Source organism: Caretta caretta, chromosome 25, assembly GCF_965140235.1.
Source record: "Caretta caretta isolate rCarCar2 chromosome 25, rCarCar1.hap1, whole genome shotgun sequence".
Lineage (NCBI taxonomy): Eukaryota > Metazoa > Chordata > Testudines > Cheloniidae > Caretta > Caretta caretta.
The window spans coordinates 17580490-17607300 of NC_134230.1; the positions used below are offsets into that span (position 1 = coordinate 17580490).

The following is a 26811-nucleotide window of genomic DNA, read 5'->3' on the forward strand; positions in this document are numbered from 1 at the left end:
TAGATCCGCCCGGCCTGCAGTCTGGGACTGTGGTGGGCCTGCTGTGCACCCCTGACTCTCTCCCCCCTTGCCCCTGCTTGCCCCCCACCCCACTTGCCCCTTCTTGCTGGGAGCTGATAAAAAAAAAAAAAAAGGAAAAAAAAGCAATAAGCTTTGAGCCAAACAAGCTACAAGCCAAAAACTAGCCAACAAGCAGCTCACAAGCCAATTAAGTCAAAAACAAGCCCAGTTTCTGCATTTTGTTGGCGGGTTTGGCATGTCTGTGTTTGTGCTGCAGCTCTGAGCACTTGGCCCCTTGACTCGGAGAGCTGCCCAGCCCAGCCGGGGCTTAGGGACCCACCATGCTAAGAACACAGCATGGTGCAGGCCAGGGCGAGAGGCTGACAGGGACCAGCTCCAGCACCCCCCCATCTCCCTCCCCCACACCAGATCAAAGTCGTGGCCCCTCCCATTAACGTGCATTCCCTGTACACATGCCGGCTAGCACAGAAGCCTGGTGTGTGGGCCAGAGACCATGACCCATGCAACCAATTTAAGTTCTGAGGGCTGCACCGGGAGCTGGAACTCCTGGCTTTGGAAGAGAGTGGGGTGTAGTGGTTAGAGCAGGTACTTGGGCATCAGGATTCCTATCCCCAGCTTTGATGATTCCACTAACCTGTCTGTGCCTCAGTTTCCACATCTATAAAGTCTAACGTGTCCCTACCTCCAGCAGGGGCAGCTGTGGAGTGTATCTGCATGTCCATCACTGTGTGAGTCTGTGTCTAACCACTCATGGCTGGGTGCCTGGAGCTGTGCGTGCGTGTGCGTATTCACACATGCTCCTGTATGGTGTGCATGCCCGAGGGACCTGCAGGCGCACTAGTTCCTAGGGGTGCGGGTGCACAGCTGCGTGTCACTCACTTGTTTATACCAAGGCTTGGGGGCGGTTTTGCAGAATTCAAGCGAGTTTCCTGAAGCTTGGTGCTTTGGTGGGTTGGTTTGAAAGCCTGGGAGCTTCAGGGTGAGCCCAGCGACCCATGGGGCTCGCTACCTCTGCTGAACCTGGTGCTTCCCCCCCTCGGTGCCCTACGGCCCCAGGGCCTTAGTTAGCACATGCCTGAAAAACAGACAGAGGCTGGGGTGTGATCCCCCCATCCTGTCGCTCATGCCGCCGCAGCGTGAGCCCCGAATCCCAGGGGCCTACTCCCAGCAGCGGGAGCCACCCCCACGCGGGGCCTGCGGCAGTGACATGCGGGGAGCAGGGCGAGGGTCTCTGCCCTCAGAAGGCCCCGGTGCAGCGGCTGAGAAGTGGGGCACGGAGTGAGCAACGCCCGGGGGACTCAGCAGCCAGGCTGCAGGGTCGCAGCCCAGCCGGCGCTCAAGGGGCTCAGGCGAAATGCAGCCTTGGCCTGCTGCGTGTTAGCTCCTTCTCCTCTAACCGCTGAATGCCCCTGTCTTCCTGTGACCCCGCGGCACCCCCCGGAGATGAGGATTGAGGCCAGGCCGCCTGACTCCCAGCCCCTGGCTCCAGCCTGCAATGATGGCCGTGCAATGCCACCTGGCCCTTCCCCTGCCCCACCAGTGCCGCAGCCTGGGCAGAAGTGGGTGGGGGGCTCCAGAGATGCCGTGATCAGTGAGGGGATCATGTCCTCCACAGCCTGGGAAAGCAGTGGCTGGAGGGGGGGCCACAGCCAGCTCCCCTTGCAGGTTACAGGTATCCCATCAGCCTGTCTGCTGCCCCCTAGCGGCCACAGCCCGGGACAGCGCGCACCTGCTCTGCCTGTCGCGCAGGAGGGCAGGTGGTTTGGGGGAGCTGGGCAGCACAGGCAGGAGGGAGCCCTGGGGAAAGAGAATGAAGGAGCCCAGGGGGCTTGTGGTTAAGGGCCCTGGGCCTGGGTTCAGGAGCTCTGGGTTTAATGCCCAGCTCTGCCACTGACTCGCTGGGTGGTCCTGGGCGAGTCACTGGGTCTCTCTGGGGCTCAGTGCTCCAGCTGTAAAATGGGGTGAATGATCCTTCCTTTGTCTGTCTGGTGCATTCAGGCTGTGGGCTCTAGGGGCAGGGACTGTCTCCTGCTGGGTCTGCTTAGTGCCCGGCACGAGGGGCCCTGATCGGGGTGGGGGGTCTCTAGGCGCTCCCCTTTTCGCTGTAGCAGACCCACCCCATGTCTCCCCCCACGGGCAGAGCATCCTGCTGTCTGCGGCACAGCCCCAGCTGCCAGCTCCCGGCAGTGACCGAGCCCGGCTCCTTTCTCCTTCCCAAGTCTTCCCCCCCCCGCCCCCTCCGTCCCTCCCAGCCCATCCGCAGCCGATAACTGCAGCGGCTCCAGTCCCCCGCTGGCCCCGCTCCTCGCCTCGCTGCGGAACTTTCTCTCCGAGCAGGGACCCGGCGCCCTCCTCGCAGATCCGGCTGGGGGCGGCCCAGGCAGGGGGAAGGAGCCAAGCCCGCGGGCCCCTCGGATGCACCGAGCCCACCTCCGCCAGCCAGGGGCTGCCCTGGGCCGGACCCCGCGCGCCCTGCCCCGGGACAATGGTGAGTGCGCCCCGCGGGGTCACCTTGGGCTGGGCGCGGTCTGCGGGGCCGGATCGGGGCCCGGGGGGGGGAGCGACAGAGAGCAGGACTCGCGGGGGGGGGGGACACAGAGAGCAGGACTCGCGGGGGGGGAAATGGCCTTTGATTACCCCCCACACACCCCGGACCGATCTGCAGCTGGGGACCGGGCAGCTGAGCAGAGAGGATCCGTCCGTCCGTCCGTCCGTCCGTCCATCCCCCACACCCGAGCTCAGGGAGCTGCAGATGGAGCCGGTACCGCTGCGGGGCCCTGAGCCTGGAGGAATCTGGGTCCCCTCTGCCCAGCTGCTGCCCCTGGATTCAGCTCGTGCACGGGCGCAGCGGCCCCCGGGGGATCGGCCCCCACGCCGCGGCCCGGATTGGGGCCTGCCGGGTACCCCGGGGCGCGCAGCTCCGCCAACCGCTGCAGTGCAGCGCCTTGGCCCTGGCTGTCCCCAGCGGGTCCGGCTGCCGGGACCTCCCTGCCAGCAGCTGCGGAGGTTGCGTGTGGGGTTAGCGGAGCCAGAGGCATAGCAGCTGCCCTGTACCCCACTGACACGCTGCATGCCCAGCCGGCCGGGGGAGCTGGGGCCCGGGGCACCATGCCACCCCAGCCCGCTCTGATGAGACTGCCCTGGCAGCCCCTGCAGCTGAGACCCGTCAAACTCATTCCGCAGAGAGCAGCTGCCAGCCGGCAGATCTCCCCTGTGGGCCAGAGCGGGGTTTGTGCCAGGAACAAAGGCAAAGCGGCCTTACAGCCTGCCCCAGCCCCCAGCAGCATCTGCAGCGTGACCCCCAGCTCTTCCCTGCTAGGACCCCTTAGCCTAAGGCCAGAAGGGACCTGCATGATCCTCCATCCCCGTACCCCACAGGCCGCCCCCACCGCCCTGCACCTGGAACCCAACAACTGGACTTAAACCCCCAGGGGACTAGGCCTTTGTGTGGCAAGGAACAGGAGGGATCCAGGTGCACCAGTGGCTCCCCACCCCCACAATGGCAGGGAAATGGTTAAGTGAGATACACCGAGCTAATCCAGGCAAGTGACCCACACCCCACGCTGCAGAGGAAGGTGACTCCCCCCACCCCAAGGTCCCTGAGACTCTGACTTGGGGGAAATTCCTGCCCGACCCCATCCCTGGCCAAAGATTAGACCCTGCCTGAGCATGTGGGCCTGAGAGAGAGAATATTCGGTGCCACCTTGTCTTTTTTGTGGCTGGATCCCCCAGCCCCCATGGCTTTGTCCTTCCAGGTGTGGGAACTGAACCCCTGCATGTTCCTTCTTTCTAAGGGGCACTGCAGATGCCCTGGCTCTGGTTGCCAAGGGCAGAGAGGCCACAGGTCCCAGCCTGGAGGGGATGTTTGTGTGTCAGCAAAGCTGCCCCACTCTGCCCAAGGCCAGTTCTCTGCTCTGCTGCTCAGGGGCTGGCAATGACCCCGGGCCAAGCGGGCAGGACTCACCAGCATTCCACACCCACATGGCACGCCTGTCGCACAGGTGCAAGTGACTGGGAATCACCGTCCCTTGGCATGGCCTCTTCCCACGCAGTTGGAGGGACCCAGGGCTGCACAGGGGAGCTGCCCCCCAGGGGCAGTGGCCATCCTAGGGATGGACCATTGCAACGGGCCACGCTCAGCAAGAGTCAGTCTCCTCTCCTGCCCCAAGACTTGTCCCCTCTCATGTGTCCAGCAGGTTCAGTGCTGGGAGGCTGGGTTCTGCCTTGGCAGCCACAGGGCAGGCTGGGACCTGGGCACCTACACCCCACCCCCTTGCTGGTGAGATCCCCTTGAACCCTCCGTGAGGAAGGGGTCAGTGAGTGCACCACTCCCTCTCCCCTGTGGGTGGCAGGAATAGCCTCCCAACATTACACTGGGCCAGAGGGAGGAATTGGGAATGGCCCTCAACCTTTCCGAGCTGCACTAGGAGTGTGTGTGCGGGCGGGGGGGAGCATTCAGGAAGCAGACACTGTAGCCCAGCCCCACGAAAGGAGGGAAGTGAGAGCAATTCCCAAGGAGTCCTGGTCCCAGAAACTACCTGCCAGTTGCTTTCTGTGGCCAGCAGGGCCTAGTGGGCAGAGGAGAGCTGGGTTCTAGCCCAGACTCTGAACGCAGCACTCTGATGGCCGGAGCTGGAAAAGCAGGGGGCTGTGGGTTAGGACTGAGGGTACCAGCAAAGCGGGGTGTGCGGGGGAGCCCACAGCTGGGATAGCAGGGGGCTGCAGGTCAGGATTGAGGGGCACTGGAAGAGTGTGGGCGGGGGGAGAGGGGAGCCCAGGGCTAGGATAGCACTGGGGCTGGGGGTGAGGACTGAAGAGCATCAGCTGAGTTATAATAGCAAGAATTAAAAAATAACAAGAGTTTGGGAAAAGAAAAGGAGTACTTGTGGCACCTTAGAGACTAACCAATTTATTTGACTAACACGGCTGTTACTCTGAAAAGAGTTTGGGACTGGCTCGAAACCCTCCTGTTTCAGGACATGCGCTGCCCTCTAGCTAACGGGGGTCAGGAGAGGACTTTCCCTGGGAGCAGGTTGTCCCGTCACCGTAGGGCTTTTACTGGAGCTGCTGGTGACAGGACACTGGCCTGGATGGACCCCATGGTGGATCCAGTGGTTAATCATCACCCTCACTTAAACATTTCCCATCTGAATGGGACACAGGAATCTGAGAATTGCTGCATCGGGACAGTTTAGCAGGGGTTGCGGTGGATTCTCCATCACTGACAATTTTTACATCAAGATGGGATGTTTTTCTAACAGATCTGATCTAGGAATTACTTCGTGGCAGGTCTCTGGCTTGTGTTATACAGGGGATCAGATGACAGGATCACAATGGTCCCTTTTGGCCTTGGGATCTAGGAACTGATGAATCTCTGTGTAGCCAGGGTGCGGTCATGGCCCACGCTGGCCGGGAGAAGGAACACGAACATCTAAGTTTGGGAGCAGCTGATCGGCCCCCTCTCATACACAGACTCCAGCTTCCATCCCACCAACTACATCCTCATTCCGAGGAGTGGCCCACGTAGATGCTCAGAGCAAAGGGGAGCAGTTGGGGGCTCAGAGAGCCCCATGGTGCAGCCTCCCTGGGGTGGAGCAGGCAGCCCAGTTCGGTGGAGGAGCCAGCTGGGCACCATTCCCTCACGCAGTGCAATTAACCGGCTTCAGAAATAACAGTTTCGAGCAAAAGCTGAGCGCCCCTGCTCAGCAGGGCAGGTAATAGGTGCATTAGAGCCAATTTCATCACCTGCTCTTGATTCAATTTGCTTTAATCAGCCGGCGTAATGGTGTATGGCGCTCCGAGCTGGAGACAGCGAGGGGACAACACCTCCTTTCCCTCGTGTGGGCATCCCCTGCCAAGCAAGGATGGCACGGGCCTGCGCGGCAGTGAGATTCAGGCGGCACTGGCTGGGAGCTAGCTGTGATATCGTGCGCTTGGGGACCGCCCAGCACCCTGTGAGCACAACCAAAATCTACAGAGTAACTTGGGACGCTGGGACCCGCTGCAGGCTGGGCTGGGAGCCACGTGTCCAGCTGGGTGCAGCCCGCCTCATAACAGTACCCAGCTGCTGATGGGAGCGGCTGAGTATGTGTAACTCACATGGATGCCACGGGGCACTGTCTGGTGACACTTAAACTGAGTCAGAGGGGGAGTGGTGCCCACCCGCACTGCCCAGCTCCCGGTCTTAAGGCACTTTAGAAACATCCATCTCTCTCTCTCCATCCATCCCTGGCCATATCTAGCTATCTATCCATCCACCCTTCTGTTTCTGCATCTGTCAATACCTTGTCATCTGTACCTCTCTGCTGTCTGTCTCTCATACTCTCAATCCGTCTATCCGAAACTCCACCCTCCCTCTCTCTCTTGCACTCACCCCCAGTATCTGCCCCCGTCCCCTTTGCGTACTGGGTCACTCACGCTCGATGCCAGGAAAGCCACTGTCCTGGGCGCTTTGGCCTGGGCCTGGTTCTGCCCTAGCCTCGAAGGAGTCCCTGCAGGTTGTGTCACTGTCCAACATCCCTTTGCACAAGGGTCAGCCAATGGAACCTCCACGCCCCCTTTGCTCTTCAACCCTGCGTAGGCTCCGGGGGCTCTGGGGCAGGCCTGTAGGGGGCACCGGTCTCTCTAGGGCATTAGAGCTCTGAGCCAGGCCTGCCAGCCAGGGGTGAATGGGGGTTTCCTCTTCTCTCTGCTAGATGCAGCCTGTGTGCCGGGCAGCCACCCTGCTGCTTCTCATCGCCGTCCTCTCCTCCCCGCCAGCGCTCAGCGAGAGGGGGCGCAAGAAGGTCATCCACGTGTCAGGTGAGTGAGGGGCTGGCTCAGCCAGCTCCCCCAAGATGGGGTCTCCCCCCCACTTTGCTCGCTAAGGAGGTCTCAAGCGCGCCCACCCCAAGGGAATGGTCACCTCAGGGGGAAGGGAACAAAAAACGATCCACACAGGGCTGGGAAGGGATGGTTCCAGCCCAGAGACATGGGGAACTGTTGCCATAGAAATATCACTCAAACGTTTTCCCTGAGGCACCAAATGGGGAAACTGAGGCACCGAGCAGAGTCACATGGCCAGTCAGCGGCAGAGCTGGGAACACAACCCTAGAGTGCCAGTACCCAGCACTGGCCCCCTGCTCCAGCCCATCTCTCACAACTGCACCTTTCATAGAATCATAGAATCATAGAATATCAGGGTTGGAAGGGACCCCAGAAGGTCATCTAGTCCAACCCCCTGCTCAAAGCAGGACCAATTCCCAGTTAAATCATCAATTCCCAGTTAAATCACCTTTAATTCTAAGGGCCTCACTCACTCTCCCCCCTCAGGATAAGACAGGAGGCTGGGGAGGGGAGTGGGGGGCTCTGCACCCAGCACCCCGCAGGTAGATTTGATTTCCACCTGCAAAAGTGCATAAGACCCTCTTTCCCCTTAAATGGACAGGGCAATTGTCTAGTGCCTTTTAGGCTGGGATGTGGGAGACCCAGTTTCTATTCCTGACCTACTGCGAGACCTTGGCAAGTCACTTCCTTGCTTGGTGCCTCAGTTTCCCCTCCCACCCTTTATGTATTTAGTCTGTAACATGTTTGGGGGCAGGGAGTGTCTCTCACTCTGTGTCTGTGCAGCCTTTGTCTCCTACACAACAGGCCAGCTGAGGTCTCCAGGGGCTGCTTGGCTACAGGTACTGGTCTCACTTTATAGGAAGGCAGTGTTTCTAAAGGGTGCATACATGAACATGAGATGTTATAAGAATATTACTGACTCAGCGAGTACTTTGTGGGATGGTGATAGGAGCAGTTGGCTGGTACAGGTGGTTCTAAGAACTGGTCAAATTTTAATGAAACCAGATTTTCCCATGAAATTGTATAGTTCTGACAAAATTTCCTTTTGAATGTTTGTTTGTTTTAAACCTGCTTTCAAACTATCGATATTTTCAAAAGGGGAAATTTTGATTTGTCATTTCAAAGTGACTTTGTGTGCAGACATTGACTTTATTTTCTACATCAACCAACAAAACAACAACAATAAAAAACATAAGTTAAACAACAAGCACAAATTAAAAGTCATCATTTTAAAAAGGGTGAAAATCAAAATGAAATGTTTCAGCTGACCAAACATGAATTTTTTTAAAATTTCCATTTAGTGCAAAAATTCAAAATTTTGGCTTTTGGTCCCAATTTGAGCTGAATTTTTTATTTTTTAAATCTCAACATTTGTCATGAGGTGCCGCCTCTGGTTGTGAGCACGTCCTTCGCAGTGTTAGAGACGGTTATAAACTATGGTGCCACATACCATTGATCTGTTGGACTCTGACAATCACGTAACCACAATTAAAGCATCTAATCCTTAGTTATTAACCCTTGATAAACTATTTATAAATGGAACCTTCCTATACAGTGTCACCCAGGCAATAATGGCTCTTGGGCAGGTTTTTGCCCCACTACCATTCTGTTGGCACTGCTGGCACCCAGCTTGGGACCGATGTTCCCTCTAATTTTTGACAGGCCGTGTGCACAAAAAATTTCTTCTGTGCAAACGTCTGTGCGTGCGGTGTTTCGCCGTGTGCGCAGGGTTTAGGATCTGTGTGTGAGCGCACCCGCGCGTGGCTTCGAGGGAACAGTGCTTGGGACTGCATCAGCCAGGCACTGAATCTGCAGTGCAAGTCCCCTGGCGGAACCCCAGCCCCTGGGACCCTGCTTGGGAATGACCTGCCTGCAGGAATGACTCCTGGGAGGGAGGTGGCCGTTAACGCCTGGCTCTGCTGTGTGACAGGCTCCACCGCTGGGAGCGAGCACCTTCCCTCCGCCTTATTCTGGGGATGCTGCTTTGCCCATGGGATTGAGGCCTCCAGCAAGCAGTGTCTTTGTTCAGCCTGTCGGATGGGTCCCCTCTCGCTCCCCCTCACCCCGATTTCTCCATTGTATCACATCTCATTAGAGATCAATCTCATTCTCAACTGGGCCATCTCCTTTGTGCTACCAGGATTGTACCAGGTCCAGAAGGGTTAATAAACTCCCTGTCCCCACCATAGGGCATCAGCAAGGTTTGAACCCAGGACTTCAGCACATACCTCTGTCTTCTGAGCTACAGGAGTAACTCCATCAGCAACTAGGAGCAGTAGGCTGTTATACTACAATGGATGAGCTGCAAAAGGCCTCAGCCAAGACTGGGCAACCCTCGTGCTGATGCTGCACAGACACAGTGAGAGACAGGCCCTGCCCCAAACTGCTGACAGTCTAAACAGACAAAGGGTGTGAGGTCTGAGGCACAAGGACATTAAGGACCGTGGCCAAGGTCACACAGGGAGTCTGTGGCATAGCTGGGAAATGGACCCAGACTTCTGTAATCGCAGCCTGCTGCCTGCAGCCCAAGCCCAGCCACCTTCTTCACGCCCCTAATGCAGATGCACTCCAATCACTTTAAATCTGGTTCATATCCCTTTAGCGCCATTCAGTGACATTTAATATCGATTTAGTTAAACGGGTGCAATTTCCTAGGATAGCCAAGGCCAGCCGGAGAGCAAGGGAGCGTGATGCAGAGAGACTTGGAGTCAGAGAGTCCCAGACGAGCGGTGGAGAGAGCATGAATCACCTTGTTTTCTTCCCCAATAACAAGGAAGCTTTATTTCCTCTCTCTGGAAATTTGAGGTGCATTTGCAGGGGTGGATTCGTTCTTCCAAACACCCCCACCCCCACCCCCCAGCATCCATTAAGGAGCTGAATCGCTGACAATGGACACAAGCTTTTCCTAAGGTTGGGTCCGTTTGTCTCTGGCCACCTCTCTAAGGGCTGTCTGGCCGTGTGACAGATGGACACCCTCCATGAACGTTTAGCCGTCACCTTCCCCCAGTGCTGCAGGCCATCCTAGGGCAGACAGCTCCCAACACGCGTGTTCGTGTCCTCATGTGACATGGAGAAGCGGCAGCTTTCTCATTTCCAAGCAACCCGGGAGGTCGAGATGGAAAAGCCCAGTCGGACCATCCAGCCCTTCTCCCAGCCAGTGTGTGAAACTCACACCCTGGAACGTTAGCAGAAGAGTTTTGTATTTTTGGTTCCCTGGTTGGTTTGCGGTTTGGTGCAGCGGGTCAGGGCAGAGGGTGGTGTGCTGGCTGGAGGAAGGGTGTGTGTCCTCCAAAGCCACCACTAGCCTTTGTGTCTGTGTGCAGAGGATGAGAGTGGGGCCGTGGTCGTCCAGACGGCGCCTGGGAAGGTGGTCACCCACCGGGGCGGGACCATCATCCTTCCCTGCCGGTACCACTATGACATGTCAGCCCACGACCCAGCCGAGATCCGCCTCAAGTGGACCAAAGTGATGGACCCGATGTCTTTTGTGGACGTCTTCGTGGCCATGGGGAAGGAGCGCAGGGCTTTTGGGAGCTACCGGGGGCGCACGGCCCTGCAGGAGGATGGGACAGGGGACGCCTCCCTCATCATCCGCAACGTCACCCTGCAGGATTACGGGCAGTATGAGTGCGAGGTCACCAATGAGCTGGAGGACGACACGGGCATGGTGAAGCTGGATCTGGAAGGTAAAGGGAATCCCGGAGACACTAGCAGGGCCGCATTCTCCGGGGGCCTGCGAGCCCCAGGCTGCATTGCACACCCAGTTTTGTGTGCGCCGTTTTGCACGCACACATGGCCTGACCACCCAGCGTGTGCTCATAAATCCTGTTCGCCCAAGCTCTGAACTGCCGTGCCCGGCTACCGTATGGAGACAAAACGACCGTGCTCACCCACCTAGGCCACGTCTACACTACCACTCACGCTGGCGAAACGTATGTAGCAGTGCAGCTGTGGGCTTGCTAGCGTAGGCATGGCCTGAGAGTCTGGTTTTGCAAATTTTACTCCCGCTGACATAGCGCCGTCTACACCGGCGCTAAGGTGGGTGTAATTTAGGTCGCTCAGGGGTATGGATTATGCACACTCCCGAATGAGGTAAATTATACTGGAGTAACCTGGAGTGTCGACAAGGTCCCGGTGTGGCGTCCATGCAATCAGAACCCTGAGTGGCGGCACATGTCCAAGCGAGGTCATTAGCATACACCTTGTGTCTGAGGTTCTCAAACCATTGTTGCAAACAATCGCTTAGCCTGGGGAGGGAGGAGTCACCCTCTCTTTGCAGCCAGTCAGCCGGAGAGATACGTGACTTGGCCAAGGTCAGAGAGAATGACACAGCCAGGAATAGAACCCAGGAGTCCTGACTGCCCCGTCCTGTGCTCTAACCACTAGATTTCACTGCCCCCAGGCGGCCAGACTCCCTTCTGCCCTGCTGTAATCACTGCCACACTTGGTTTGCTTTCCTCAGAGCTCATCCACGTCGCTTCAGGCTGGCTAATGCTGGATCGGCGGGAGGGTGATGTGAATGAGCGTGGGAGGACAGCACGACCTGGAGCATGCCTCTCTATCACCTCGCTCTGCAGCCTGGCAGAACCCGGGCCCCGGCTCCGGGCAAGGTGGCGGAGGAGCCGATGCCTGGGGTGGCAGAGCTGAGAGATGCATCTGTCACTCCAAGCTGCGGCGCCACTCACCTTGTCCTACTTTCTTTTCAAAAGCAAGCATGACGTGCCCGTGCCGGAGAAAACCCAGCAGCTGCCAGGGCAGATAAGTCCCATCACCCACGCCGTGCCTGCCACGCGGACAGCAGCCCCACGGCTGGCGTCGGCTGGTATTAGGCTCAAGCTTTGGGTGAAAGTTCAGGCGGTTCCTATTTTACACAGGGGGGCAGGTCTCCCCGGGGTTAGAGCAGGGTGCGGGGACAGATGGGCACTGGGAGGAGAACGTGGTCATGTGACTAGAGCAGAGGACAGGGAGCCAGGCCGCCTGGGTCCTAGATCCAGCTCTGGGAGGGGAGTGGGGGCTAGTGGTGAGAGGAGAGGGGCGGGGTGACAAGGAGTCTTAAGTTCTCTTCCTGATTCTGCAAGGAGGTGTGGGCTGGAGGTCGGCTCACAGGATCAGGAGGCAGGAGGCCAGGCTTCCCCTGCCAGCCCCGGAACAGACCACTGGTCCCTCTAGCCTGGTATCCCTCCTCCAGCAGCGGCCAATAACCGATGCTTCGGGGGGGGGACACCCGTAATACACTTGAGAAATTGTAAAGTAATGTCCTTGAGGAGGTGGGGGGAGAAATCCCTTCCTGACCCCTTCAGTGCACAGCTAGGGCCCTGAAGCCTGAGAGCCAACGGCCCTTCGCCCACCCCCCGCGCAGCTCCCCATTTGGCGATTGCTGTAGGACCCCCCCAGCCAGCGCCTTGCTCTGCTTGCGTGTCCCTGTAGGAGTGATCTTCCCGTACCACCCGCGCCTTGGCCGCTACACCCTCAACTTCCAGGAGGCCCAGGAGGCGTGTCTGGCCCAGGACGGCATCCTGGCCTCCTACGACCAGCTGCACAAGGCCTGGGTGGAGGGCATGGACTGGTGCAACGCCGGCTGGCTGGAGGATGGCTCCGTGCAGTACCCCATCTCCAGGCCCCGAGACGAGTGCGGCCGCAAAGACACCCCAGTCGGGGTCAGAAGCTACGGGTACCGGCACAAGGAGGACGAGCGCTACGACGCCTTCTGCTTCACGTCCAACCTGAACGGTAACAGACCCCTTCCCTCTGTGGGGCAGGGCCAAGGGGGCAGGTGCTGAGAGACGCGGGGCAGCTGCACGCTGAATGCTCAGCTAGAACGTAATACTTAGTGCACGTTGGGTTTAGCAGAGCGGGTCACGGTCATTATCCTCGCTTTACAAAGGGGGAAACTGAGGCACGTCATGTGGGGCGGGGGGGAAGGGAGTGACCTGCACAGGGTCACACAGGCAGCTGTGGGAGAGCCAACTCCCCAGCCTAGTGCTTTGCCTAACAAGCCGTGCTCCTTGATGCTGTATTTTCTTACCCCCCCCCCTGCCCCACAGCTTCAACTCAGGTGCCCCATTCTACTAGGGGCTCATCCTGCCGCGTCTCAGTGCCATACAGCTGGGCACTAAGCTGTGTGACTCACATCTGTCACATGGGATTTGGTGTCTCTCCCCTCCCCAACGGGGGGATTGTGCACACCAGGGAGGGCTTTGGGATCTCTAGAGGTCTGCACTGCTGTGTTTGTGTTGGAGAAAGCAGGGCAGAGCACCACCTGGAGTGGTGGGCTGGTTTGGGATGGCCCCTTGTTCCTGCGGGAGTTCATCCTGCTGCTTGGGAGTGGCCCCTGAGGAAGTTCTGGCCCCTGCCCAGACGAGTGTTACCCTTGTGGCAGAGAGTTCCACAGGGCCTGATGAATGGAGCTGCCGGCCACTGTCCCCTTCCTGGAGCTTGAGGCTCTTTTCTTCCCTTGCTGAGAAGGCCTGAGCCCTTGAACATGACTCCTCTGTGGGCTACGGTCGCTCAGCACTACTTTCTAAGCGGATCCCCCTCCCTGCCTGGGATTGGGAGGCTCCCCTCCCTGCTGGTGCGTGCCCCGTGGGTCCCCTGGGGGCACGGGGCTGGTGGAGCTGCAGGGAGGTCTCATCAATGGGCCGCTGTCGCCTCGCAGCACGGGCATGCTGATCCTGCTCTGGGGAGAGCAGAAATCCTCCTTTAGGCCATGCGTCTCTCCCTGCCAGCCCCCCCGCCCCACCAAATCCCAGCCCCCCAGAGCAGCGGCTGTTCTCTGTCCCACCCAGGCACTGAAGGAGCAGGCTGCATTCCCAGATCACAGGAGGCTGAATGGGGAAGAGAACGGCCCATCCCGGACCCTGGGCAATAGCCCTGGCCTCAGTGGGTTTTGGCCCTTTAATTTTATTTATTCCTAGCCTAGCCTTGCCTTGGCGTCATCCCCTCCTTCTCCTCCCCCGTACTCCAATCCAGCAGGTTTCAACCTTGTTTCATTTGCAGACCCCTAAAACGTTTCAAATGCTGGTGCGGACCCCTTTGGAAATCTCAGACACAGTCTGAAGACCCCCAATCCACAGGCTGAAAGCCAGTGGCCCAGCCCATCACCCAAAGACTCCAACAGCCTGAAATGCTAGGGAAAGGGGTGGAGGGCTGAGGCCCCAGGGAATTTAAACACTCTGTACCCGGCTGCAGCCCCCGGAGCTCAGGTGCGGCTGGTGGCGTCCTCCCTCCCTATTAGCCCAGGGTGATTGGCTGCTGAACATGCCTGGTTCATTGCCTTGGGATTACTGGGAGTTAATTAGGCACTAAAGCAGGTGAGTGAGCAGCACACTGGGTGGTTACAGCTCTCCTGGGCCTATTATGCCTTTAATAGTCACGGCCACTGCTGCGGGGTGGAAGTGGAGGGCACGGATTAAAAGAAGGGGTGGGAGGAACGCCAGCACCCCCCAAGCGTGGGTCAGCCTACGCTGCCTCTGAGCCCCTGTGCTGCCCCGGTCCCGGCGCACAGACTGTGGGATCGGGCCTAGATCCTCAAAGCAGAATTGAACCTACCCACTGGACTACGCTGCCTCCCTGGGCAGTGGCGTGGGGATCGGCTCAGAACTGAGGCAGCTCATCACCTGAATGGGGCAGCCCTCTGCACTCTACCCCCGTCCCCTGCTGTGGATCAGTGTCACACGATGGCTTTTAAGCACCCAAAGGCTTCCCAGGGCTCCTTCCTGCCCCGCCCCCCAGCCATTGATCTGGGCCCCTCAGCTGCTGGGGTCTCGCCCTGCCTGCCCTCGGTGCTGCGTCCTGTGGAAGTCAGTGAGTTCACTCAGCTCTCCCTGGGGCAGGGGGGACGGGACAGGAGAGGGGTTGCTGTCAGGGCAGCCCCATGGCTCCCCCTGCCCCTCAGCCTTGAGTCTCAGCCCCCCCCTCCCCTTCCTGGCCCCAGGAAGCACCAGCTATTATTGCTAAAGGGATTGTTTGTATCCACCCCCTGCCACCTAAGGGAGGAGGGAACTGCAAAGGGGTCCCTGCTGATATGAGCTAGGCAGTGCTCAGCCTCTGGGCAGGGTGCTTTGGAGAGAAGAGACCCTTCCACCACCCCCCTCCCCCCCAGCTCTCTGTAGCAATGACAGAAGGAGCCCAGGGGTCTCCAGTGGGACCAGAGGATGTAAACACGGTGTTGGTGGGAGGTGCCCCGAGTCCCAAATCCTCTCTGTACCCACACGAGAGGGCGGGATGCCACGGCAAAAGCCTCTCCCCTCCCCACGCCCCCGTCTCGCCTTTGGGGGTTCCGTCCCCATGGCCTTCTCAGCCCTCGGCCTCTCCGCTCAGCTTGCCAATGAGGGGGCCCAACTGCCGGGGAGCCCCAGCGGGAAGTGGCTGAGACCCTCCCAACTCGTTCCCCTCTATTCAACATTGGTGAGGCCTCATCTGGAGTACTGTGTCCAGTTTTGGGCCCCACACTACAAGAAGGATGTGGAAAAATTGGAGAGAGTCCAGCGGAGGGCAACAAAAATGATTAGGGGACTGGAACACATGAGTTATGAGGAGAGGCTGAGGGGACTGGGATTGTTTAGTCCGCAGAAGAGAAGAATGAGGGGGGATTTGATAGCTGCCTTCAACTACCTGAAAGGGGGTTCCAAAGAGGATGGCTCCAGACTGTTCTCAATGGTAGCAGATGACAGAACGAGGAGTAATGGTCTCAAGTTGCAGTGGGGGAGGTTTAGGTTGGATATTAGGAAAAACTTTTTCACTATGAGGGTGGTGAAGCACTGGAATGCGTTACCTAGGGAGGTTTCAGAGGAACAGCCGTGTTAGTCTGTATTCGCAAAAAGAAAAGGAGTACTTGTGGCACCTTAGAGACTAACCAATTTATTTGAGCATGAGCTTTCGTGAGCCACGGTAAACATCTGATGAAGTGAGCTGTAGCTCACGAAAGCTCATGCTCAAATAAATTGGTTAGTCTCTAAGGTGCCACAAGTACTCCTTTTCTTTTTACCTAGGGAGGTGGTAGAATCTCCTTCCTTAGAGGTTTTTAAGGTCAGGCTTGACAAAGCCCTGGCTGGGATGATTTAATTGGGGATTGGTCCTGCTTTGAGCAGGGGGTGGGACTAGATGACCTTCTGGGGTCCCTTCCAACCCTGATATTCTAGGATTCTATGAACTCATCTCACAGCTGGAGCTGGAGCATGGCGCTCCGCCTGCCGTCCCCAGCCCCGGCCTTCTCTCTCTCTCTCTCTTAAAGGTGATGGGGGTTTTAAGCTGTCGGCCCCCTTCTCCACACAGAGGAAGGAATCCCAGCTGGGATTTGGGGCTGGGCTAACAGCAGGAGGGAGCGAACCCGAGGGCTCTCGCTTCCAGCAGCTCTGGTGCTGCTAAGTGGCGAAGAGGGAGGCATCTCTTGGTGTCTTTTAACGATGGCTTTTTTTGCCAGGACAGCTTGACGGCTGCCACATAAATCTCCTCCCTTAGCGCTGGTTTATTTCGCCGTCGTGGTGTGTGGCTGCTGGGCGCAATGGCAGCCCCCCCCCCCCCCCCCCGGCAAAGCGCTCGGGCTCTGAAAAGCCCAGCCTCCATCGGGGGCTTCCTGACGGGCCAGAGCTGGGGACCAGGGGGCTCTTTCGCTGGCCTGTGTGCGGTGAGTTTGATGAGCCTCAGCCAAGCTCCTCATGCAGGGGAGTCCACCCCACTACAGCCAGTGGTCTCGGGGTGGGGGGTGCCTCCCTGCTCGAGCCCACGCTGTATCCACCCCCCTTCATCAGGAATTGAACCCCCGGCCCCTGCCCCTCCAAGGCACTGAGGGACAAGAGCGGCTGCCCCCCCCCTTTTGCAAAGCCACCCCCAGCCCTCACAAATCCCAGAAGGACTCAATGCAGACAGAGCCGCCCCACACCTTGGGGGGGAACCTCTCCCCCAGGGCAACAGTGGGAGAAGCACCAGCATGTCCACCATTGTCTGACTCTTCAGAGCGGCTCGGGGCGCCGTGGTGGCACAGATGCAGGTGCCGTTTACACTAGCTCCCGCTGTCAGCAGCACTGGCTTTAGTGCAAAGAGGCGAGGTTTCCGCGATGGACAAGGTCCTTTGTGCTGTAATTCCTGCCTCCCCAGGGCAGAAACAGGGGAAGGAGAAGCAGGTAATTACAACGGAGAGAGGCACGGATGATGGATGAAGCCAGGGCTACACAAGACAAATCTGAGCTAGAGGGGCTGTCCCTGTGCATAAATTACAGTACTCTTTGGCTGGCAGGGCTGGGGGCGGGGGGGAAGGGAGGTGGAGTGCGGGAGAGGGGCCTCTGCGGATGTTTATTTAATCATGGCAGGCGGGATAAATAGCGGATGTAATAGCTACAGGGACTCATCACCGGACGCAGCGCTGCATCCCCCATCAATCTCGATGTGTCTAGGAATTAATTTCCAGGAGCTGCCTTTATTCCTCTGCAGCCAGGCTGGCTCAGCGTTCCCCTGTTCGCTCCCCACCTTTGGCTGATGAAGGCCTAGCCCTGCCTGTGTGCCCCTCCCATCCGGCTGGGACTGATAGGGCTCCTTTGCCAGTTTGCCCGTGGGCGGAGGGATCGGGAGAGGCAGTGTGGCATGGCTGGATCCCAAAGCCGGGGCGGGGAGCCAAGCTGCACCAGTGTCCTGTAGGGCAGAGAGGGGACCAGGCTCGGGTGTCGTGGCTGAAAAGGGGATTCTTTCTCAAGGCTGCTGGACACAGATCCACCCTGGGGTCCTCTCGGACTCCTCGGCTCCCTTGTGCTCCCAAGTGTCTACAGCTCATGGACCCAGGGGGCGTGGGAGAGATCCTAATTCAACATCCCAGTGGGGCTGGAGCTCTGTCCTGGCCTCAGCTGCCGCGGCCCCCAGCACAGGGGATGTTGGCAATGAAGCCACAGATCCTGCTCCCTCCCGGTCTCTGAGACCCATGGCTAACGGGGGCTAGTCACTGCCTTGACATGACCCAGCACGGCACCGTTCCTTGCTTTCTTTCTTCCAACAGATGCTAGACAGGGCCATTCAAGCCCCTCGAGAGGCTGTGTCCCCCTGCTAGGTCTGAGACCTGCCCTGGCATCTTTGGTCATGGAGAGGCCGATCCTGGAGCTAGACGTGTAACTAGTCCCTCCTGGCTGCGCTCACGCTTCATGCCATGGTGACAATGACAGGGTCCCATGGCAGGGACCCCTCCCACCAGTTACAGGCATGATCCACAGAGGTGCCAAGCACCCATGGTTCCCTCAGAAGCCAATGGGAGCTGTGGGTGCCAGGCCTTATGGGCTTAAGTCCTGCCCACTGTACGTGGTTGATGCCCCGGGCCCGGCATGGCCAGTCTCGGGCCTAGTGCCCTGCACCTCTTGGCGGGGGAGAGGTGGGAGGGAGCTCCATCCCTTTAACCCAGCTCCTTCTCTTCCCCCTCCAGGCAAAGTTTACTTCCTAAAGACCTACCGCAAGCTGAGCTACCCTGAGGCCCTCCAGGCCTGCAAGAAGAACGGCGCCAGGGTGGCCAAGGTGGGCCAGCTCTACGCTGCCTGGAAGATCCAGCTGCTGGACAAGTGTGAGGCGGGCTGGGTGGAGGATGGCAGTATCCGCTACCCCATCGTCAACCCCCGGGCACGCTGTGGGGGCCGGGAGCCCGGCGTCCGCAACTTGGGCTTCCCGGACAAAAAGTACAAGCTCTTCGGGGTCTACTGCTACAAGAAGGCCAGCGAAGGGCCCCCCAAGGACGGCAGGGAGGAGCCGGGCAAGTGGAGGCCTCTCCAGGTATAAGAGGCAGCCATGGCCGCTCTGCTGGGGACAGAACCGCTCTTGCAACCATCAGACGAACGCCGCAGCTGGAGAGCTGCTACCATAGTAATTCCCCCCCGCCCCCCCATCCCTTCTCACCTGGAGCCGGCTGTGAGCCAGGACTGTGGTACTGGCCACCGAGCCCCAGGGACCGGGCATTTCTTGGTAACAGCATCACAGGAAACAGAAGGGAACACGCCCCCCCCCCTTATCCCTTTCCATAGCAGGTGGGGACGGTCCCACGGCATGGCAGGCTGGGGAGGGGCTCTGTGGTAGAGAAGGGAAGAGGGCTGGAGGGGGGACCATGCCAGCTTCAGTTCACTTGCTTTCTCCTGCAAACGGACATCCAGCCCCTGCACTCGTAGGGGCCGCTCCTGCCATGCTCTGGTGCAGCCGCTGCCCCCCTCGCTAACCCAACCTCTGGATTCCTTCTTGGCTTCACGCTGCTGTGGCTAGCGCTGGGAATCTAGTTTTTGGCCTTTCTCTGCTTGCGGAGGGGGCAGGGCCGGGCTGCCGCCCCTGCAGCTTTCCCAGGATCCCCCAGGCCAATGCCACGCTCCTGTCTGGGGCTGGGGGCTGTTCAGATGTGGTGCACACCCGCAGCGCTAGGGTGGGTCCTGCTGAACTGGACAGGCCTTGGGCCCTGCTCCTCCCATGACTGTGGAGGATGGAAACTCAGAGGGGGCGTAAATGGGAGTGTAGCTCTCGCCCCACGCATGGGGGGCGGATGCTCAGAAGATTAATGCCCTGGTTGGGGAGTGGGTGGATGGTGCAAAGTGTCCGTGTGGGATGGCACCGCCCTGTGCAGTTTACGGCCCACGAGCTCCCTGTCAGTGCTTCAGCTAACGGCACCGGAGCAAAATCAACAGCGTCCCCCTGCCCGCAGCGCTGTGAAGAGAAGCAAGCGTGAGGGTGTCGGAAGAGACCAGCTGCTCCCCTTGCTCCCCGGGATCTGCGCAGCTCGGCACGGGTCCTGCTGACAAAGCTCCCTAAGGGACCAGACGGCGCATACTCAGCACTAGGTTCAATTCAAAGCCCTTGAAACACCCATGGAAAGGCCTATGCTCCCTGAATGTACCCAGCACAGGAGGGACAGGAAAGCAGGCACGTTGAGAGCTGGACTCACTAGCGTAAGCTTTTCTAGAGCAAAAACCCTTTGAGGTACATGTAAAACATCTGGCTGAATAATCCCATCTGTGGAGTTTAGTTTAACATTGTAACATAGCCATGCGGGAACTATGCCATGGTCAAGCAGCTGATCTAACTTTACAGGGACAGAACTCTGACCCTCCCCCTTCGAAAACACACTTTGAGCTGAAGGAGAATCCCCTTAGCGCTATACAGTACAGGGCATATGGTACTCAGTGGTACAGCTCAGATTCCATCTGTGGGCGGTCGTTGTGCTCCACCCACACCAGCCTGTTCATTACGATAGGTGGGGTGAATCACCTTGCCACTGAGCACATGAAGCTAGGCACTATAGGAAGGCAGGAATCTGGCAAATCGGGCGTGGTTAAGCTCAAACAGGCACTGACCACTGCAGTAGGAAATTGGTGTGTGGGTGCTTTGCCGTGAGCTGCAGTGTCCAGGGCTCGCCCAGGGCTGATGCTTGCTGCTGTCCCTTAAACAATCAAAGCGCAGGTGGGGTTTTCCCCCATCCCGGGCAAAGAAAAAAGTGACCGGATTTTTCAGTCTCCACAGTGCTGTCCTAAGAGATCCCCAGCCAGGGGCCCCCGTGATAGTCCCCTGAGAAAGGGGAGCTACTCTGTGGAGTCGGGGCGACCGATGGGGATTAATACAGCATCGTGATATAGGGCCCGATCCTGCCAGGCACTGAGTGCCCTCAGCCGCCACTGAAATCAGCACCACGCAGGATGGGGTCGGCGTGGGAGAGAAATCTAGTGAGGGGGAGGAGCCAGGAGAAAGGGGAGGAGCCAGGGAAAGGGGGCAGGGATTTGGCTTCCCCGTGCCCTGCAGATGCGCGTTGCCTCCCAGGCCAGGGCAAGTGCAGGGGGTCGGCCGTGGTCACCCCGGTGGCTCGCAGTGTGTTTCCCTGCTCGAGGCACAGAGCCCGTCCTGCTGGCTGGGGCTATCTCCCCGCCCCCGATGCATGCAGTCCCTGTGCCGCCTCCCGCTCTCGCTACAACGCTGCGTTGCTCAGAGACGCCGTGCTTGCCTTCGTTTTCAGCTGCATGCATGGCCGGGCGAGGGACACCACCCGCGACAGGGGAGGGAGCTCCGGGTCCCTCTGCTCTGAGTTGAGCAGCAGAACTGATCAAGGTCTCCGTTCCCGCGACTTAGGACCAGACGGCAACTGGGACGGGCCTGCAGGAGGCTCTCAGAGCCAGAGGTCACAAATAGGCTCCCCAGATCCACTGGGGCTTCCCTTCTGGCCAGTGGGGGGTCGGTTGTGGTCGGGGAGCTAATGAAATAAAGGCTTGGCTGTTGAGTGAGAATGAACTGTGGACTCACGTCTCTGTACCTGGCTCTCCGGCTCCTGGGTCTCTCAGGCAGGGCCTGGCTCCAGTCGAACTTCCTGGCTAATAGGAACAAGGCACATTGATGTGCAAGGTGCTGCACGATGCGCAGGAGAAACAAACATGCCGCGGCTCTGGGGTGCAGCGCAGAATCTGTTTAATGGTGCGGGGGGGGGGGGGGGGGGTTGAGAGCCAGTTCAAGCTGCGGTGGGAAAGAGGGAGGGAGGTGGGGCCCGCGCTCCTGCTCCTCTGGGATCGCTCGGGAACACAAGGTGGAGGGGCTCTGAGAGGGGGCTGCATTAGCAGCACCGTGCCCCCCAGAGCATGTGGGTCAGCGCCCACTTGAGGGGGGGCAAGCTCAACCCAGATCAGTCACTCACCCTGGAGCTCTCTCCCCCCAGCCCAGCCCCTGCCTGGCTGAGCACGGCCCCAGCCGGAGGTGGCTGGTGGCAGGATGGGTGTGTCCCCCAGTTGGGCCTGCTCAGTGCAGGACCGGGAGCTCCTCTCCCACTTTGCAGCCTGGGGGCCTGTCAGGCAGCATTCGGTGAGCAACCAGCTTTGTTTAAACTTCGGGCAACCGGGGATTCCCCGGGGCCAGCCACCCTGCTGGGGGAACCTGCAGCCAAACCAGCGCCGCTCCCTCTCCACGGCCCTGCCTCTGCTCTCGCGTCTCTGGGAGCTCCGCCAGTGCCGGGAAGGCCGGGAGTGGGCCTGGCATCGCTGCCCTCTGCCGCAGAACCCGCGTGTCACCAGCGCAGCCGGGAGAGCGCCAAATGCAAGCGAGGCGGGGAGCTAATTTGCATGATTGCAGATAATTTGCATACTTGGCCTGGTGGGGGGTTGCTGGGCGAGTTTGCTCCCACTGCATAGGGTGTGCTGGGGAGTCCACAAGCCAGTGCAGCATTCCGGGGGCTCCCTAGGAGTGTGGTGCCCCCACGGTGGCTTATTTGCATAATTTATGCTGCAGGAAATGCCCTGACAGCTGAGCCATTGATGACAAGCCGGGACTGCTGGGCCGGGCTGCATGGGGGGTGCCTGCTCTCAGCAAAATTCACATGGGCTGATCCAGTTACACTGCTCACCAACGGGGTGGGGGGCCTCTGAGCCAAGACAGCTCAGGGGGCTGAGAGGGGGTGAGCGCACCCCAGCCCCTTGGCTCTCCAGGCGCCCTCCCCTCCCCCGCCATGGAGGCTGAACCATGACCCCTCAATCAGGATGGGGAATTGGGGTTCTGGTTTGCTGCATTATAGAGATATGGGTCTGACCCCAAGCTCTGATCTGGACCCAGCCTAGTCCAGGAGGGAGGTTCAGGCCCACAGCGAGAAGATCCCAACTGCCAGCAAGTGTGGCAGGGTCCGCTCCCCTCCTCTGGTCTGGTCCTGGTGCGCCAGATCCAGTCTCTGGCCCTGGTGGGCTCTGGAGCATAGAGGGCTGGCTGTCAGGAGTGATTCTCCCCACTCCCTCTGCAACAGGCAGCTGCCGAGATAGCTGGGCATGTCAGGCTGATAGCACCTGCCGGCACCTCTGAGGGCCTGTTTGCAGCCGCGAGGTGGCCTCTGGAAAACGCAGACTTTGCCTGAGTGTGCTGAGCACGGCTCCCGGTGAGTGGCTTCCCGGCCCGCCCGACGTTCCCAGGGCTTTGCCAAAGGGCAGCGGGGCTAAGCAGATATCGTACATGCCATCAGTAGCAGTGTCAGGATCTGGCTGGGCAGGGATCAAGCTTCCACATGCTGCTCCTGGCTGCAGCCCTGGGCGCTAACCCCCACAGGGGCACCCAGGGCTGCGAAGGGGCGTCGAGCAGCTTCGCGAAAGGTTCGTGTCCCTCCCATTGTGAGTGTCTGTGAGCGTGTGCACGTGTGACCTGCTGAGCTGTCAGGCGAGCCCCAGAGCTGCCGCAGGAATTGCTCTGCCAGGATGACTTGCAGATGGTGGAAGATACCCGATGGGCAGCCCCACTGGCTGATGCCACAGGATGGGGATAGCCAGAGTGCAGATTCCACCCACTCCCCATGCCCCATCCCAGCAGGGGGGGCAGTGAGTTGCAGACGGCCTGGGTCTCAGTGCGGGGGGCACCTGGCCATGTGGAAAGGGACCAGGACCCATCAGACAGCTGCAACGGCGGGTCACCATCCCGGGCTGGGTTGGAACCAGCCACCGAGAGGCGAAAAGCCCCGCAGCCCTTTCCAACCCCTCTGGGTCAGGTCCTGCTTCTTGATTTTGCCTTTGCCCTGTTATTGCAGTTGCCCCGAGAAGCTTGAGCTGCATTCAGGGCCCCGTTGGGCCGGCGCTGTACAAACACAGGGTGGGAGTCCAGCTCTCCTGAGGCCCAGCCCAGTGGCCTAACCACAAGCCCCCACTTTCTGCCCTCCTGGCCAGCCGGCCCTTGATCCACCAGGGACGAGGTGGCCACGTCTTGTTGGGTAAAACCAGCCTCCCAGCTGGAATCGGAGCTGCCCTTTAGCAGAGCGCTAACTCTGACGGAGAATGGCCAAAGCGCTTGTTTTCCACCTAGTGACGTTGCTCAATAACTGGCCTAATTCTCTGGAGTTTGGGAGCGAGGTGCCCCCCACCCCGCTCTTCCTTTCTTCTTCCCCCCAGCTCTCTGCTGCTGTGCGAGAAGAGGTGCTGAATGCTGGCACCCGGCGGCTCTGGTTGGGGCTGGCGAAGCAGGCAGGCCTGGATTCGGGTGGCATTTTATCTCCTGCCAGGGGGGCTCAAGCACGTTTCATTCATCATGTTTATTGACTCCAAACGCTGGTGGAAATAAATAGCTGCCGGAATTTGAAGCACTGGCAAGCTGGCCCCGGCTCTGCTCACAGCAGCTCTGCCATGGCGAAGGGGCGGGGGACCGGAGCTCTGCTGTGCTGGGTCTGGATTTCGCTGTTCGAAAGGGGATGTGAACCGACGACAGCGAGGGGACGGCCACAGGGCCCTGTAGCAGGACGGATCAAGCGCACGAAGGGGGCTAAAACAAGGCGCCTCATTTTGCAAAGCGAAGAGAGAGGCTCCCCCTGCCCTGCTCCCCCATAGCTCCCTCCCCTCTGGAGCAATGTCCAGGGGGTGGAGGGGAGGAACTGGCAACATGCCTCCGGGAAGGGGGGTGGCTTTGAGAGGCAGCGCGGGCCGGTCCCACAGCCTCATGCCAGGCGCTGTCCCAGCTCCACGCTGCTCGGTGCAGGTAGATCTATCTAGTCATCACAGCTGCTGGGTGACCGGGCGTTGGCCGCGATGGTGCCGGAGAAGGGAGCAGAGCCAGGAGGAGCCAGGACTAGGGCTATTCCACTGGGGACTAAGGTCAGCAGAGACGGGCGCTGGGGAAAACCCAGCTTAGCAACGTCGGGCCTCCATGCTGGGGATTTGTGCCATGGCTTGTTGAACGATGTGACGAAGTGGGACTGTTCTTAATGTTTCCTCTGAATAGTGTGGGGGTGCCTCAGTTTCCCCTAGGCAGTTCTTAAGTATCTAGGGGGTGGGGTAAGGGTGTATGATCATTGCAGAGCCCTAGAGGGCAGGTGTGTGCAGGGGTCTGGACACAGAGAATGGCCGACACCCTGTTTCCTGGCAACTGATGGTCTGGGCCCTTCCCCGCTGCAAGGTGAGAGCTAAAGGGTTGGAGAACAAAGGAATCAGGTGACCTCCTGACCCGGGAAAGGGACAAAGCCCAGAGGAGGAGAGGCTGGAGGGAGTTTCAGTTTTGGGGCTGGCTGGGACATGGAGTGAAGTGCAGAGGTGGTTGTCTGGCTCACTGCCCCTCGAAAATGGACCCAGCTGAGGGGTCCTGTTCTCTGCACCTACAAACTCTGTTTTAGACCATGTTCCTGTCGTCTAATAAACCTTCTGTTTTACTGGCTGGCTGAGAGTCCTGTCTGACTGTGAAGTTGGGGTGCAGGACCCTCTGGCTTCCCCAGGAGCCTGCCTGGGTGGACTCGCCGTGGGAAGCACACGGAGGGGCAGAGGATGCTGAATGCTCCGAGCTCAGACCCAGGAAGGTGGAAGCCGTGTGAGCTTCTTGCCCTGCAGACTGGCTGCTCCCAGAGAGGAGACTTCCCCAGAGTCCTGCCTGGCTTCATGGGGAGCAGTTCCAGAGCATCGCCCAGGGACTCCGTGACACACGGATGGAGCAGCCCCGTGCACCACGGGAAGAGGGGGCCTCACCAGCGTGACATAAGCCCATGAGGTGCCAGGCACAGGCCCTGTTTTGCAAGAATGCAGCAGCATGTCGCCACTGGGGGTTTGCACGGGGGCAGGTGCACCAACGGCATTGCACTGGGCCCTGTTCCAGTTCCAGTTCTATCCCAGGCCAGAGGATGGAGGCTTTGCAGAGGGGGTTTAAGGGCCATTTGCCTTGGTCTCGTGCATGCAGATCCAGCTGGCGGACCGTCTCCTGGCCTGGTAAGGGGCAGTGGGGATGGGTGCACCTGGGTTCCCCCCTTCTGCATTCCCAAGCAGATGTGAAGCCCCTTCTCTCTGCCCATCCCAGAGGCAGCTCTCACAAGTGTGCACGGCTTCAGTGGAGCCAAGCTGCCTCCTTTGCACAAGTGCCACCTGCCCCCCAACCTCCTCTGCCCCCCAGGTCCCATCCACTGCCTTTGAAGCAGCAAAGCCGGAGCCCCCCTGGCTTCGGGAAGAATGACCTGTCGCTCGCCAGGGAGGCTCAGTGGAATGAGCATGCTCAAGCAAGGCAGGTCGTGTGGCTAGAGCCGTTAGAGCGGAGTGTGGGGGTGGGGTGGTGTCAGGGCTCCTGGGTTCTATTCCTGCCTTAGGACAAGATTAGGGGCAGCTGGTTAGATGAGGCAACGGGCAGGTCCAGACTCCTGGGTTCTCTTTCCCAGCTGTGAGAGGAGAGCGGTGTCTAATGGTTAGAGATAGGACTGGGCTCCTGGATTTTTTCCTGGCTCTGGGTGATCTGGGCCACTCCAGGACTCTGCCCAGGTGGCAGCAGCTGTAGGCAGAGCGCCCTGCGCAGGGGGCTGGGTCCACCAAGCCTGCTGGGGTCCCTGCCCAGAGGAGGGCAGCAGATGCCCACTGGCCCACTGATGAAGCAGAACTGACGGATGGCATCGTGCTCAGGTGAGGCAGGAACCCAGGATTCATGTTTTATGCAGGTGGCTCCCCGACAAATTCATTAATGCCTCTGTGTCTTCTCCGAAGTGGCAAAATAAAGTTGCCCGTTGTGTATGGAAGGCCAGCGCTGCTGTATTATTCATGGCTGGGTGAGCTCGCGGCCTGCATCCACCGCACAGAGCTGCCCCAGCCGCGACGCGGGGCTGATTCATTCCCCCTCACTTTACAAGGAGACAGGAAAAGGAGCGCTCCCAGAAGCATTATGTTTGCTTCAAATTAATTTAGTGCCGGCGAAAGGAACCGGATTGGCAGCCCTGGAGATGAAATGCTTTTGTTGCTCAGAGTGGTGGCAGGATGAGCTCCCCACCATCCTGGGCCTGCTCAGGGGCCCATGCAAGGCTCAGTTCCCTGGGCCCTTCCATCCCTTGGCCTCTCTGCTGAGCCTGCCCACACAGGGCCAGGCGATGGTGGTGCCCGCTGAGCTGTCCCCAGGTTATTGTGCACAAGCCACTCCACGGCCGTCAGACAGGAACCGTGCCCAGGTGCTGGACCGGAGCAGAACCAGGGGCCGAGCTGTGGAAGGCTCCATCCACCTCAGTGCTGGTCCCATCGACGTTTGGGAGAGATGTTTCCCAAGGTGAACGTGCTGGGGTCCAGG

General features: G+C 59.2%; 1 protein-coding gene across 2 annotated transcripts; it reads left to right on the forward strand.

Annotated features, from left to right (window-relative positions):
• Nucleotides 1-1687: 1687 nt before the first annotated feature.
• On the forward strand, nt 1688-21072 carry HAPLN4 (hyaluronan and proteoglycan link protein 4). Of its 2 annotated transcripts, XM_075123210.1 has the most exons (6): nt 1688-2509; nt 5796-5975; nt 6717-6822; nt 10170-10532; nt 12274-12576; nt 18248-21072. In XM_075123210.1, the coding sequence occupies exons 2-6, from the start codon at nt 5811-5813 to the stop codon at nt 18592-18594; spliced, it is 1284 nt and encodes a 427-aa protein (XP_074979311.1). In that variant the 5' UTR covers nt 1688-2509; nt 5796-5810; the 3' UTR covers nt 18595-21072. The 2 variants fall into 2 exon arrangements, with proteins under 2 accessions (XP_074979311.1, XP_048687034.1); XM_048831077.2 differs by lacking the exon at nt 5796-5975 and having other exon boundaries at nt 1701-2509.
• Nucleotides 21073-26811: the final 5739 nt, after the last annotated feature.

Coding starts and splice junctions, on each gene's coding strand:
- HAPLN4 (XM_075123210.1), top strand. CDS start 5,811: ATGGCGCTCCGAGCTGGAGACAGCGAGGGGACAACACCTCCTTTCCCT. Junction 6,823..10,169: donor GAAGGTCATCCACGTGTCAG/GTGAGTGAGGGG, acceptor GTCTGTGTGCAG/AGGATGAGAGTGGGGCCGTG. Junction 10,533..12,273: donor GGTGAAGCTGGATCTGGAAG/GTAAAGGGAATC, acceptor GTGTCCCTGTAG/GAGTGATCTTCCCGTACCAC.